Below are 16,030 nucleotides of genomic sequence, written 5' to 3' on the forward strand. Positions count from 1 at the left end.
AGTAAATGACAGAATTTTCATTTTTGGGTAAACTATGCCTTCAAGATGAGATAGGTGAAAGTATTTTAACATAGAAGTTACCCACATCACCATTAACGTTTTAGCAGGTAATAACAGGGAAAAAAGGCACACACACACACACAAAAAAAGGAAAGCAAAAATAAATGACATCACAATTCATCCCACTCATCCCAAATGACAAGTGGTCAAGGAAAAGTAAAAGAGATGTCCATGAAATCTAAACAGTGTACAGGGGAGTGAAAGTCTAAGAGAATTTCAGATAAACACTGGCACAACCTGCATGCCAGAGCAATGGCATCATCACCATCTTGTGCTCTGCCACAATACACTGCAAATAACATCTCTTTTTCCACAGAATGGGACAAAACCAGGGCAAGGAGGGGGAGCTAGGGCAGGACAACAGCTCTGCAGAACCAGAGGAAAAGGGACCAAGCCCAGAGCCTGGGGGGCCAACAGAGGAAGGAAATCCAAGCATTGAGACTTGTGGTGTCAAAGTAGATGAAGAGAAAGCAGTCAATGGAAGGTTGGATGAAAGCCCAGGAAGGGAGTCAACATCACCTACACTGGATCAGGGTTTGGATTCTCATGATAAGGTGTGTGCTCCCACGGATAGGGGACTGGTGGAGGGAGGCAATGGAGAGAAAAAGGGAGAAAGAGAGAGTAGTGAGGAAGGCAGGGCTGAACCACTGGCTCCACAACAGCTGAATGGAATCAGACGGTCTGATAGCTGCACGCAAGGCAAATGGGAGGCCACAAACAGTGAACCTGCTCACAAGAGAGAGGATATGGAAAAAGCAGAAGCGGCCGAAACAACAGACTTGGAGAGTAAACTAGAAGACCATCTAGAACACAATCGAGTCAGACAGCATCAGGAAAACTCTGGGTGTAACCTTCCTGGTACAGACAAGGTTGAATATGCTCACGAAGGAGAAAACAGTGGTAATCAGGACATACGCACATCAAATATAAAAGACAAAATGGAATCTGTCTATGGAGATGAAAACATGTTAAGAAGCCAAGAAGAGGACAGAGGACTAGAGGCAGATGTTCCAAATGTTCCAAACATGAATACCAGCAGGATTCTAAAAGCTGCCTCTGATAATGGTCTAACAAAAACAGGGCCTGTTGTGGTGACCACTGAGATGATGAAGAGGAAGGATATTTCAACACCAATGGATCCTGAAGATACCTCACCTGCTACAGACAGACTAGCCAACTCAAAAGTCCACTTCCTGGCTAAAGAGAAAGTTTTTGTTTCCCCAACTACTGGTGATAATGTTAAGTTGAAGACCAGCACAATAAAATCACAAGGCGAGAGGCTGATGATTGAACCCAGCACGTCAAGCCCTCCGATGAACTCGCCAACTGAGACATCAAAGGACATTTCTGAAGTAAATCAGAAAGTCAAAGACATAAAACAGGAGAACCCACCAGATAATCCAGATAAGGATGTAACAGAAACCCAAAACACTGAACATTCCTTCTCCCCGAAGAACGTTGAAACCCAGGGGCATACAATGACGGATGTATGCAGAGTGAGACAAAACACGCTTCAGCCAACAGATGAGACCAGATTTACTAGTTCATTGTGGGCAGGTGCAGAATTAATAAACAAAGCTGTGAGTCTGGAACAAGTACAGACCCCAGAGGACCTTAGGCCCTTAGAAGTGGCATCCAAGTCACCTCAGGGCCACATCGAGAGCCATCAGCAAATATCTGCATGCAAATTCAGACAGGATGAGCATCAAAAAGAAATGCAATTTGATGTGTCAGACTTGGAGAGTGTTTCGACAAAGGAGCCTTCACTGGAGAGATCACCTGCTGGAGGTCAAAAAAATAAAGATGGCATGAGAGAGACTGAAGAAATAGATAATCTGGAGTCTGCTTCAAAGGGTCTGCATTGTTCCCAAGCAATGAAAACCGAGATTAAAGACCTTTCTCTGCGTGGAACAAAAACGGAAGAGGGTTATTATGTGACATCTAATATTGCCAGTGTAATTATACTGGGTAAAAACAAACCCTTGCAACAAAGCTATGAAGATGAGAAACATATTACATCCTCTGAAGACATTATGGATTCTCACCCCCCTTCTAAATCTAACATTCAAGCTACTCAAAAAAATGAAATGGAGGATTCCCCTCTTTTAGAGAAAGCCAAAGTACACACAGAAAAGTGTCTAGAATGTTTTCTGGCTGTAATGAATTCACAGCCAGAGATACAAACCTTTCAAGAGACAGTGAAAGATGCTGCACATAAAATGGATCCAGAACTTATCTCTTCTCTTAGTGCAGTGATTGATGTAGATGGTACAACTGATCAGCAGAGATTAGACACCAACAAGGTCTCTGTCAACATGACGTCATCAGAGAGATTCAATCCCAGCCAGACTAATCAGAATGTCAGCAACTCAAACACAGATAAGCAGAAGGAAACATCTTCAACCAGTTCCATCTCTGAGCACATAGCTGGTCCTGAGGCAGCTTCAGGTCTCAAAGAGGACAGGCCAAGAGTCACGCCACCTTTTTCAAGTGTGGACAAGAAGACTAAAGTTGGTCTGTCTGGTTCCCTTCAACTTTTACCAAATGAGTCAACTCATTCCATAGTAATCCTGACAGACGTATCTGATCAAGTCCAGGATATATGCGATGCAGGAGTTGCATTGCCACAAAGCAAAACAAACACATCTGCTTCACAAGATGTGCATCATTCTGCCTCCATGTGCAACCAAATAAGTATGAAAGCTAATGGGAAACACAATAAAGAGCAGATCAAGCTGTCAACACAAGCACATTTACATGTGCTCACCTCTAACACTGAGGAGAAACATTCAAACCAGCTTAACATAAAACACGCAACAGAGGGCGGCTCTAACATCTTGACCACAGATAGTGCTGCAAAGAGCATGGAAACACAACAAGGGGCACAGAAACGACATGTTTCAGATATGATAAAGGAAACTATTGAATTGCAGAAGAGGATGAAGGAGTGGACCAAGCCATTGGAGGCCCAGGTTAACCTGACCTTAGATCCAACACAGTCTGTCAAAGTATCGCAGATGAAAGCAACGTTTGATCCACCAAAGAAATCACCTGACAAAGCACTAGAGAGAAAAACGTCAGTGAGAAAAGGTAAGAGCAGTTCTGAGAAGAAAAAAGTTGTTTCTGCAATACATTAAATTACAAAAGGTCAAATGGTTTGTTTTAATGCATTCACAAACCTCTGAATTGACTGGGAGTGATTAAGGACGAATTTTAGAGATCACCTGTAACAATATCAACATGAAAAAGTTTAATTTAAACATTTTGGCAAAACAATTAGCATAAAAGTCATTAAATGGATTGTTTACTTCAGCATCATGGTGCCATCTTGTGGCAATATCTTTATCGCAAGATCCTAAGCCTAAAAAAAATTGATGTCCGACTATATATACATAAAAAATGTATATAACTTTATATTTCTGAGTACACCTCACATAAATTTACATACATTTCATATTGTTTGATACTCACTATTTTTTATTTGTGCTGTTGTCAATTTTCAAATCGCTCTAATCAAAATAACTGATATTTTACACACTTCACTGTATTTATGACGTCCGCAAAACTGGTTCTACAGGTAACTGCAGTCACGTCGTCCACACTTAATCTCATACCTGTTTACGCGCAAATGGGCGGGGTTGATTTGTTCTATGATTGGTGATCTTTGACGCCACTCACTCCTCATTTGTCCAATCGCGCTTTCCGTGAGGCGGAGAAAGATAAAATAAGGCGTGGCTTCCGGCTTGTCTCAGACAAGTTGAGTGAGGCAGAGGCGCAAGGTACATTCGCGCGATCTGGGACCGCCGCTGGAAAATTAGAGCTGTCTATATTACAAAATTACAGTCGTGCAGGGATATATTTTTCCTACAACAGCTGAGAAGGTAAGCATGGGATCAAACACAATCTCGCACGCAATGTTTGAAAATGAAGGCGAGGATACTGTAAATGCAACTTTGCTGGGTTTGAAAATCTGCCCATGCGAAGGGATCATGGCAGCGTGGATCAGGCCAGATGAGCTGATCTGCACTGCTCAAAATCGGGGATTGCTTGAACAAATTAAGCCTCTGGATCGAATAACTTGTCATGCTTACTGGATGCGATATTAAATGCATTGTTATGGATGAGTGGATTAAATTCCCCTTTGAAGGAAACAAAAGTTGCTGTTATCTGTTTGCGTTAGAATCTTTATATTTAAAAATTAATCGCATAGAATGTTTGAATACTTGAATTTTAGAACTTTGACATTTAAATTAGTAAAATGCTAGAATGGTTGAAATGTAAATCTTTTGTTGAAATTTTTTCAGACTTAAAATCTATGCATATCACATTAGCGGGAGAAAGACTGGGCGAGCACTAAACGAATAAAGCTAAAGTTTAACCATTGACTGTATTTTGCCACCCAAGCAATGGTGATCACCAGCCAATTCATGGCAAATGCTTGGTTGGCCTACGTGAATTGTTTGAGCTGTCAGTTCAGAGACACTGCTGGTCTGATTTGTCCTGTATTCACTTCACAGAGCAAAAATGTAATATTATATCACTATCTGATTAAAGAAACAGGCACTGGAACCATTATCTAATGTAGAAATGCAGAAACTAATCAGTCAATAAACATTCACCAATGCTTTAAAAACGGAGAGATACTGTACTTTCTATCAGTGCGTAACACATGCTTTAGCTGCTCGGACTTCCTGTAGGTGTGGATTAGCCTGCCATATCATTGAAAGTTAATACAGTGTGGTTTCTGTTTAGAGGTTTTCTTAAGGAAATTTGTAGCTTTCCCTTTTCCCTAAATGCACTTGGAATTTTTATACAACCCATTTTTTTTCCCTGTAGTATAGTGTAATGTCAGTTTGAAGACCAGGATGGCCTCATCCATCAGTTCTGTGGCCTAAGGTGTGGCCTAGTGGTTGAAGATCTGGCAGGGTAACTAAAAGGTTGTAGGTTTAAAACCCAAGACGCTTAGAGATATTAAACCCAAAAATGAAAATTCTGTCATCATTTACTTACCCTCATATTTCTGTATGTCTTTCTTTCTTCAGTGGAAAGAAAAAGGATATTTTAGGCATAATGACAGCCTCAGTCATCATTGACTGTCATTGAATGCAAAAAAAAAAAAAAAAAAAGATGCAATGAATGTGAATGGTGACTGAGACTACATTAGAAAATTTTCATTTTGTTACCCCTTTGTTTTGAGTTCTTGCCTTGGACTCTTTCATATCTACCCTGTGAGTAGTAGTTTACAATCTTTAGTTTTAGTTTCTTTCATTAAAGGGATAGTTCACCCAAAAATAAAAATGATCTCATCATTTACTCACCCTAATGCCATCCCATATGTGTTAGAATTTTCTTTCTTCTGCAGAACACAAATGAAGATTTTTTGAAAAATATCTCAGCTCTGTAGGTCCTCACAATGCAAGTGAATGGGTGCCAACATTTTGAAGCTCCAAAAAGCACATAAAAGTAATCCAGAAGACTTGTAATTGACAAAGGATTCCCATGGAACTTCACAGCTTATATTTGTAGAGCGAATAGATCTGAACTATTCCTTTAACCTTCAGTCATTTTCAAAAAGGAGAACAAAAGTTTGGGCTGCTCTTGTTGAACACCCGGTTAGTGTTTTAGTGAATAGTATTTAGCGTGCAGGTTTTTTTGTGGTTACCCACATGGCAACCACACTGTAATATTGGTTTGACTCACTTACTAGCAGGAAGCAGAAAAAATAAAAACAATGAAACCTCAGAAGCTGTGACATACTTGAGGGTATTAAAAAATTGTTTTGTTTAAAAATCTAAAAAATGACTTTTTTTATTACTTTGCAATATTTATAGACCTGGGTGATTTTGATTATGCATTTAAAATTCCATTTCACAGATTTCATTTATCTGATTTGTTTCATTTTAAAGACATGAAGGACAAAATAACTCGTTGTGCAGGAATCAAAGTCATTTATGGTTCAATTATAGCTAATTTTGTTGTTTCAAGAGGTCAGTCTTTGTTCATGTTGTTTAGTTGTTGATGTTGCATGATATTGCTGGAGGCCACACTGAAGTCTTGATGTTTGGGCTCGATGTCAAAAAGCATTAACTTGTGTCTGTGTGTGCTTGTGGACATCATTGTGTCATCTCCTCTGTGCCTGTTTCCTTGTGCTCCCCGGGAAATGGGTCAGGATGCTGGGTAAAATTAGTCAGGAGATGCAGGAAGTGGCTGCAAGTCTGGAGAGGATGCAGCTTCAGGATTGTGTGTGTGTGTGTGTGTGTGTGTGTGTGTCTGTGTGTGTGAGAGAGAGAGAGAGAAAGAGAATCAGTGGACATATATAGGCAGAGAAACTCTGCTGAGTTTTTTAAGGAAGTCTGATTTCCTCTGAACAGCTGACAGTTTTAGTTTGCATTTCAGTGACCAGATATCTTTGACAGGCAGCACACATCCTTTAGGCTGCATTCATCAGAGTATTGAGCTTTGTGATGGATATCTCACCAAAAGCAGGTATGCCATAGTAAATGCAGCCCTCTATAAAGAACTGCATCTGTTGTTATACAGCATTTCCTCTGCAAGCTTTGCTCGAACTAGGCCCATGTCTTGTTTGTTTTAAACCAAGGTGGTAAGCGCTTGTAAGTTCTAGACTTTTCAGCATTAATTTAACTTACCATGATAAAGAGGAAAAACTCGCCTAATGTGACACAGCCAATAAATTATCTTCTTTCATGCCTGTAGTGAGTCCTTATGAGTCCCATTTTACAGTGATTAGCAGTTTAGAGTTATGGCTGCTGAGATTGTGACGTCTCATCCTTTTGTCTGATTTTGTACATTGTTTACCTGAATGGTTTTTAGCTGTACAGTCAGACATCACATTTTCAAGCGGGGAAAGCACTTTCAAAGGTGAACATGTCAACAAGGCTTTGTATGTTGATTACGAGACTATGGATCACCTTCAATGTCTAAACAAACCATCCAGCTTTTGAGCGCAATTTTGAATACTAAACGTTCATGGCGCTTTATTTATTGTTTGTAAACTTTTAGTTGATGTTGATCATCAGAGTTGCATTTTTCTTATGGAGCTTTAGAATACAATTTAGCCCACACTCTATATAAATTTAAGCAAAGAGCTTATAGGGGTTGTAAATATTTGCACTGACTTCGATTACGATTCTTTACCTAACGAATATGATGCATCTTGAAATCTGAAATTTGGTCACGTTTCGATTCAGTCCGATTCCATTATTTTAGAACTAGGCCTAGTCATAAATATTTTTAAATATATGCAGAGTTTTCACTGAACGTTCTTAATTTAGACCACGCATGCACCACAGTTGAACAGTAGAGTCATGGATGCATTTAGGACCAAAGAGTTTTGGCTTATGTGTGGCTGCATTTATAAACCAAAATATAATACTAATGTTACATGCATTATAGATGTGATATGAATAAAGGATAGCATAATGCAACATAATGAATTGCATTTAGGAGAAAGCTGATATAATTTAACGTTACAAATAATCTTGATGTACTGATGTAAAAAATTGTAATGAAGTAACTTCGGAACACAGTTCTTAGCTTGTTTTGGATATGTAGCCAACATAAAAAATATGGCATGCAGTTGACACACCCAAAATAAACATTTTAATGTAAATTGTATTAATCAAAATTACAATATCAAAGGAAATGAATGAGAATTTTGATTTTTGTCAAAATCCTGCAGCCCTACCAGGGCTTCTGACTAAAAAAAAAAATGACTTAGGAGCCATTGGCTCCTAAACTGAAATATTAAGGAGCCAAATGGCTGTTTTTAGTAGCCAAATCACAGATTTTCTTGTTTTAGATTGCTGTTCAGAAACAAGATAGAAAGCCAAAGAAAAGTCATGTGATAACCCATTCATCAAAGGTTTAATAAACAGTATATATAGGTGAGAAGATAAGTTTGCATTCCCTTTTGTCACATAGTTCACACCCTTTCATAATTTATACAATTATAAGAGATAAAAGATTTTTTTATTTTGGTACTGCTCTTCAGAATCTACATTACAGATATTTACATAAAGTATGTATATATTAATGTGTTGTCTTCTTGAGTATCAGTGAATGTTTGCACCTTGTGTAATAGTTGTGTACAAGTCCCTCAAGTGTCAAAAGCTTGATATTTTTATATATATATATATATATATATATATATATATATATATATATATATATATATAATATATTTTAATTGTTTAAAATATTGCCTTAGTCTTTCTTTACTGTTACCGGATGGCCCCAGACACAGAGACTAATAGAGTGCAAATTGAATGAAATCCCAGATGCAGTTTATTGTGCTACTCCAATCCCAATCAATAATTACCAGAAGAAAAAACTGGTACACAATACGGGACTTTTAATTATAAAGAAGCCTGAAATACACATGGGACAATCATTTTGAAATGTCTGCGCTCCCAGTTGTGAGCTCGCTGAAGGCTGATTCGATGAGAAAATGAATCTGATTCAAACTGCTAACCTGAGCTCCTGAGTTCAGACCCTCAGTTCTTTTCGGGTGATTAATGAAAAAGATCCAGTTCAAAAGAGTCATTTGTTCACGACTCTCTCACGCAGGGTTTGTTGTCGCATGCAGTGCAGCGAGCTCGTCAGAAACCGAACGGGTGAAAAGCGGCGCGAGACACACTGGTTGTGCGCGTTCTAAAAATATATTAAATAACTCACAAGATGATATCTGACAAAACCGCATATGAACGCACACAACCCAACTGTCGCCAGTGGTGACTAGATTTTAAATTATTGTTGCAATCAATTAGTTTTGGTTGCATTTGTGACCATTTTAGTTGCAGTTTGGAGCCCTGCCTCTTGTGAAGTTTAACCTCCACGTGAATTTGTTATACATTTGCAAAACCAAAAGCTTTGATCTGGAAATAATGATGAAAATAATGATGTCGCTACCTGATTTAATGACCATGATTATTTAACAGATCCATAATTTGATACTTAAATAACTGAGCATCTTCGTCCTTAAAATCAAAGATCTTTTTGGTATCAGACCTAATTACTTCAACAAAATAGTTAATCCTTTGCTTTTTAATAGTCTGGTAGCATTGGCAAATGTTCTCATGCACACCACCAGGATCTTGCACCCTTATCTCATTGTTACGAAAGGCAGCAGGATTTTAGTTTGAATTACATCACAATGGCCCTTTTTGGCCCTGAAGCTGGAAGATGATAATTATGTGCAGTCCAATGACAAAAGGCAGAATTCAGAATTCAGATATGGCCTGTGACTCATCAAGCAGTTAGAATACACTTATACAGTTACAGTATAGGGAGTCGTATTGTTTTTCTTTTTTTTTTAAAGTACATCTTAAAGCGCTGTATGTTTCTTATCAGTTAAGATAGTGTCACATTATGTTGTTTGTTTTGTATGTTTTTTATGGTTTTGTAAAGGCACTTTTTTTTTTTTTTTTTTTACCTTTTGATAAGGCTCTGTACACATTTGCATGTCTGATGCATGGGCTTCTATTTGAATATCCAAACCACTGATTGACTAATACCAGTACGGGAAATCTACGATTTAAAAGTATGAGTGGAAAAATGTATGAGATTTATATTACATACATGGCCACCCATGGCATGCCATGACTAAATGAAACCAATTAAAATGTCAAAAGAACAGAAACTTGCTGTCACTGGTTATGCACTGTGGAATGGACCACACCCATTCTGACGAGGAAGGAAGCAGTATTATCTCTCAACAAAAGGTGGTTTGTGGCAATTCAATAAACCTCAAATTGCTTTGTAGCTGTGATGACTGATTTTGATGGTGATGGGGTTTTGTGAAACAAGCACATCAGACTACAGCACTGAAGTGAGGTGTATGTGATAAGATCATTACCTACAGCATTTTACAAAGAGGAAATAAACTTGTTTTACTTGTGACCTAATGGTTGAGAATATACATTTAATAAAAAGTTAGAGAATAAAAGAGCTTATAATGAAACTGATGGAATCTGCGGAGATTTTCACATTTTCTGCACAGATTTTGGGGAAAATCTGATTAATTCTGTAGAATGCGATTAAACATGGTAAAAATGTGTTACACTGAGCTGTAGGGATGTCATAAAATATCGATATATCTAGGGTCTGAAATTAACATCCACCAAGCGCCAAATGCATGTCAGCTTGTAAAATAATGTAACATGTTCCAGTTTGTCATCAAGGGGGTAGGTCTTTACATGGAATGGCTCTCATTAGCTAGTCCTGCTGCTCATCGAAAGTCTCAGTTGGCAGTAGGTATACTGCGCTCATATGCTGCGCGCCTGTGAATTTGTGGATCCGGTGTTGTGCTGATGCCAGCTGCTCTTACGAGCTCCTTGGCTCACACTCGCGCGCTATGTTTGTAGCAGATTACTGTGAACAGAGCGCTAACTCACTTCATACAGACTACATATTTAATTAATTAAATAGCAGCCGTTTGCAGTTTTATATTCACTTTGAGTCATGTAGCAACCGACTTTCCCGGAGGTTTAAACACACAATAACGGAAAAGGCTTCAAAATAAAAGCTCAATTTAAATGGAAAAAAGTACCACAGAAATATATTACTACTGCAGTGCTCCAGACTGCAACTAAAATGGTCACAAATGCAACCAAATATAATCGATTGCGACAATAATTTAAAATCTAGTCACCACCGGTGACAGTCTGGTTGTGTGCGTTCATATGCGGTTTCGTTAGATATCATCTTGTGAGTTATTGAATATGTTTTTGGAACGCGCACAACCAGTGTGTCTCGCTCCGCTTTTCACCCGTTCTGTTTCTGACGAGCTCGCTGCACCGCACGCAGCAACAAACCCAGTGCAAGAGAGTCGTGAACAAATGACTGTTTTGAACCGGATCTTTTTCATTAATCACCCGAAAAGAACTGAGAGTTTGAACTCAGGAGCTCAGTTTGAATCAGATTCACTTTCTAAGTGAATCAGCCGTCAGTGAGCTCACAACTGGGAGCGCAGACATTTCAAAATAAGAGTCCCATGTGTATTTCGGGCTACTTTTATAATTAAAAGTCCCGTATTGTGTATCACTTTTTTCTTCTGGTAATTATTGATTGGAATTGGAGTAGCAGAATAAACTGCATCTGGGTTTTCATTCAATTTGCACTCTTGTAGTCTGTGTCTGGGGCCATCCGGTAACAGTAAAGAAAGACTAAGGCAATATTTTAAACAATTAAAATTTTATATATATATATATATATATATATATATATATATATATATGTATATACACACACACACACACACAAGGTGCAAACATTCATTAAGAAGACAACATACTACTGTATGCATACTATATGAATATCTGTAATGTAGATTCTGAAAAGCAGTACTAAATATTATTTACTAATTTTATTTCTTATATTTGTATAAATTATGAAAGGGGTGTGAACATTTATTAGACAAAAGGAAATGCAAACTTATCTTCTCAACTAAATTTACTGTTTATTTAACCTTTCGATGAATGGGTTATCAGTTGACTTTTCTTCGGCTTTCTATCTTGTCTGAACAGCAATCTGAATTGAGAAAATCTGTGATTTGGCTACTAAAAACAGCCATTTGGCTCCTTCATGTTTCAATTTAGGAGCCAATGGCTACCAAGTCATTTTTTTTAGTCTGGAGCATTGTTTGTATAGTTAAGTAATATTCACTTTAATACTACTACTACTAATAATAATAAATCAATAGTAATTGTATAATATTTAAGCAATATCTCACACCTGTTATGCAGCCCCCTTTTTTTTTGACAAAAATAACTCCAATGTTGTATTTTGGATTGTGCTGTGAGGTTCTAAATAAAATCACCTCATTTGATGAAAACAATAAAAAAGTATGTTGAAAATAAATTGTTCTATTTTCATTTGATTAAAGTTTTAATTATATTTATTTATTTAGACACAATTTTGATGATAAAATTGAGAAACTGTTGATGGATTTCAGGAAAAAAATCAAACAAAAGGAACTGAAAAGGAAGTATTGTACTCGTTTTCAAAAAAATGGTATGAGGTCATCTCTAGTTTTATTGAATCAAAAAGACATGAATTAATCGACTCACTCCAAATAAACCAAGAACTGTCACTGTTTTATGTGTACTTATGAGACTCATAAGAGTTACTTACTGTTCGTTCATATGACAACATGTAGTTTTAAACACAAATTTAGTTTTGTTGTAATAAGTGAATAATCTGAAAAAGAATTCTAAATGGACTATCTGGTAATTAAATATTTCATTAAAAATAAAACAATACAATTCTTTAAAAAAGCAGTTCACTTTTAAACATGCTTACAGTATTGTTTATTTGTCACTTATGTCTGTAAAATCTACTTATAAAATGTAATAATAAAAAAATTGCTGGCAAGAAATCTGACTGGCTGGTAAATTATATAATGAATATATATATTTATATAATATAATTTATCGGCACGTTATTTTATAGATACATTTTTGAGGCATAGATATATTAACATCAGCCGACATTTACATTTTAAATAATGGGTTTGCAGGTTAGTATATGAAACTGGTGTAACTGCAAACTGAACGATTAGAAATGATGACGTTTATTATGCAATTACCCTGTAGGTAGCATTAACTAGGTCTTTCATTCAAGCTGTCAAACCACAAAAAAAAAACATACTTGTAACTGAAAATACATTGTGTAGGCTCTATGAAAGATACTTGTACACGATATATAATCCAGTAATGACTAGAATAAATAATCTATGTCCTTTGATAATGATTTGGGTCAAATTTAATGGAAAACTATGCGAGTTGAGCTCCGTGGCGCGGCAGAAATTTGAGCAGCATCCAGAGCAACAAGCGTACTTACCTTCATAGAAAATAATGGTTTTGAATTTTAGAACGGGCCATGTCGTCTGCAAGGGGCGTCTGGTGCGCGCCCCGCTTTAATTGACCCTGCCGCTCACACTTTACCAGAGTTGAGTTCAGAAATATGTTTGAAAGACAAAGACTTGTGCAACGAGCAGCCCTATTTATATCTGAAAAATAAAATCCAGATATACAGTATATTGATAATCATTGGGAACATCTTCCTATTATCTATACGTGAAAACTGCATCAATCCCAGGCCTATTGAGCTGAGAGTAAAATATTTTTATTGATAGCTGAACCAAATTAGCCAAAATATTTAATAAACACTTAAAGAGCGAGGTATTTGCAGAATTTCAAGAATGATGTGCATTTAGCATTCTTAAGTAATGACTCTGTAGCTTCCGTGTTGGCCTGCAGATATATCTCAGTGTATTCAAAGGTCTTTTTTCAGTTAAAGAGAGTATTGATTTGGATAAGAAACATAGCATCAACCTCTGGTATTAAGACATCATGACTGATTGGATTGGTACGCCTCCACGCTTCTGTTTAGTTTTAATATTGGCAAGCATACCTATGATTTGGCCTTTATAGTGGGGAGTCTGGGGACAAACATAACATGGCACTGATGAATGTCCTTAGCAGCAATTCTCATCCATACCGGTGTGTACACTTAAAGGGCCCCTGTAATGCCAAATGGGCAATGGTTTTTCAAGGCAGTGGCTGGCAGGAGTAGAAAGTGCATGTGTTGAGAATATTTGGTAAATGGGATTTTTAATCCGAGCCATGTATGATGTTAAAATGTGTCTTTGTCAAGTTAACAATGTCTGACTACATGTAAGAACACTCTCCCTATCTTATACTCACTTTCTTACACTCGTGCTTTGGATACTATCACTTGCTTTCTATCTGCTGGCATTGTGTCAGAGCCCAGCAATGTGGCTGGGTTTTATAGCAGTAAAGACACCGATAGAGGATTCTTATCTCCACTGGAGTCAGAATGGCCCACCTGTGTGGCACGGCCCTGGGCAGTATCACTTCACACTTTAAACTCTCTTATCGCTTCAGACAGAAGTTACACTTTCATACCAATCTAGAACTAAGTCATACTTTCCTTTGAAAAAGGAAGAACATGTGTGTTCTCAGATCAGACATAACCAGCCCTCATTCATTATGTTCCCCATGAACCATGTGCAGTGATGCCACAGTGCTGAGTTACAAGGCTTCCTTTGTGCACTGCTGAATTCAGGAAGTGAAGGAATCGCCTCAGATGGTTGTGGAGGCAGTATCACTCTCTCTGATTCATTACCCAGAACTGAATATGAAGTGAGAGTTGACCTCAATAAAAAAGACAGAGATCTTAGTTTTTCTTCTTGATGGTTTGATCAAGGTCCTTTTTCAGGTCTCTCAAATAATCATTTCTTTTTTATTAAGGGAACTGCTTCATCCTTTAGTTGTGCAAGCATAACGGTGATTTGTTTTCAAGCATCTCAGCCTTTTTAGGCTATTGTGATATCCATTCACAAGGAGACAGTGGCTGGTTTCAGAGCTTGTGGCTAAGGTTCTGTGGATCATTCAGTGTTTTGCTTGCGGCACTAATTAGTTAATCGACAGTGTAGGACTTTAAGTAACTCCTTTGTTGCAACCCTGATCAGCAAGTATCAAACAAGACTCCTGAATATCTTAGATAGTATGTCACGAACCTTGTACTTTTGCCAAATTCAGTAACTTGATCTTCCTCTGAAGTTGTGTTGTCATAAGTACCGGTACTTCGGTACCAAGTCGATACTAAAATAAAAAAGATGTAACGATACCAGTGTTTCTGCAGTACCGATAGTACCGAGCACCGACTCGATCTGTTACCAGCACGCAGTATGACTGACATGACAGCTTTAAAATACTCATTTTGAGCGTGTGCTGTTACTCCTTACACTGAAATGGACAATTTATCAAATTAAAATTGTGACTATGTCCTAGCATGATTAAACAAACCGCTAAAGGCTGCAATCTTAGTGTGGACGAGCTGCGTACTTTGAATGTATAAATCCGACCGCTCATACACTGGAAACTCCACAGACATTGAGAATCATTCACGACATGTTGTATCCGATGACAGCAGACCACTTATCCATTGTAAACAACGAAGCACATGTAAACTACATATTTATATAATTAAATCACAGCATTTGCGCTTTAATCACAACTCAGCTATATTTATATAGCATTAAAACTACAGTTCACCAAAGTGCTTCACAGTAATAACATTTAAAACATAACATTTAAAAATTACCCCATACACAAACACCAGTTATCTAAAACATAAAATACAAACACTCCAAAATTGTGTCCTACATTTCATTTGTCACACTCAACGGCCAGTGTAAAGAGATGAGATTTCAGACGTGGCTTAAATCTGCGTGTCGCGAACTGTTTATCCGAAAAGTGAAGATTCCAGCAACAAATACACGTCATAATAGAAGCACATTTCAAAATATAAGCTAGAGCCCTGAAATTGAAGAAATTGTGAAAGAAATATATTACAACTGTATAGTTAAATGTAATATTCACTGTAATTATAATAATAATAATAGTAAAAAAAATGCAATGACATGTTGAAAAGTGATATTTTCACTTGTTCAAATTTTTAAGAATGAATTGATTAGACACCATTTTGAGTTTGACTGGTATCGGTATCGACTACTGAAATTTTGGTACCGTGACAACACTACTCTGAAGTGCTTATTTTAACAGTCTGGTAAGCTACCTTATAAACAGACTGTTTGCTGGTGGACTGATGAAAACCCAGTGCACCCAGACTCCTGGAAACTCTGCAAAGACAGCCTAGTGCACACATGTTAAAAAATATGACATGCCCAGAAGACCATATGATTTTTCTGGGTCAGGCATGTCTGCTTGGCTGCCGGCATGTCTGTATGGCAGACTCGGTGTTCTGATTGACAGCTTTTACCCCTTACTCACCTAAAGAGCTTTTGCCTCATGTAGGTCTGGCTAGTGGCCAAACAATTCCTTGAATATGTGGAGAGGAAACACTGGGAACTGACCTTGCAAACATGAAGTAGGTTAATGTCAAAAATCTTAAATTGACCCTTGTT

The 16,030-nt window shown here is 37.5% G+C and overlaps 1 protein-coding gene across 2 annotated transcripts in view; it reads left to right on the plus strand.

Moving 5' to 3' along the window:
• The first annotated feature begins 376 nt into the window (after window positions 1–376).
• LOC127424114 (microtubule-associated protein futsch-like) overlaps window positions 377–16,030 on the plus strand; it is an 81,283-nt gene continuing 65,629 nt past the window's right edge. For both annotated transcript variants that reach the window (XM_051669021.1, XM_051669029.1), the window contains exon 1: window positions 377–3,150. In XM_051669021.1, the coding sequence (XP_051524981.1) occupies window positions 378–3,150 (2,773 nt within the window). In that variant the 5' untranslated portion in view covers window position 377. The remainder of the gene's footprint in view (window positions 3,151–16,030) is intronic.

This window comes from Myxocyprinus asiaticus, chromosome 3 (genome assembly GCF_019703515.2).
Source record: "Myxocyprinus asiaticus isolate MX2 ecotype Aquarium Trade chromosome 3, UBuf_Myxa_2, whole genome shotgun sequence".
NCBI lineage: Eukaryota > Metazoa > Chordata > Actinopteri > Cypriniformes > Catostomidae > Myxocyprinus > Myxocyprinus asiaticus.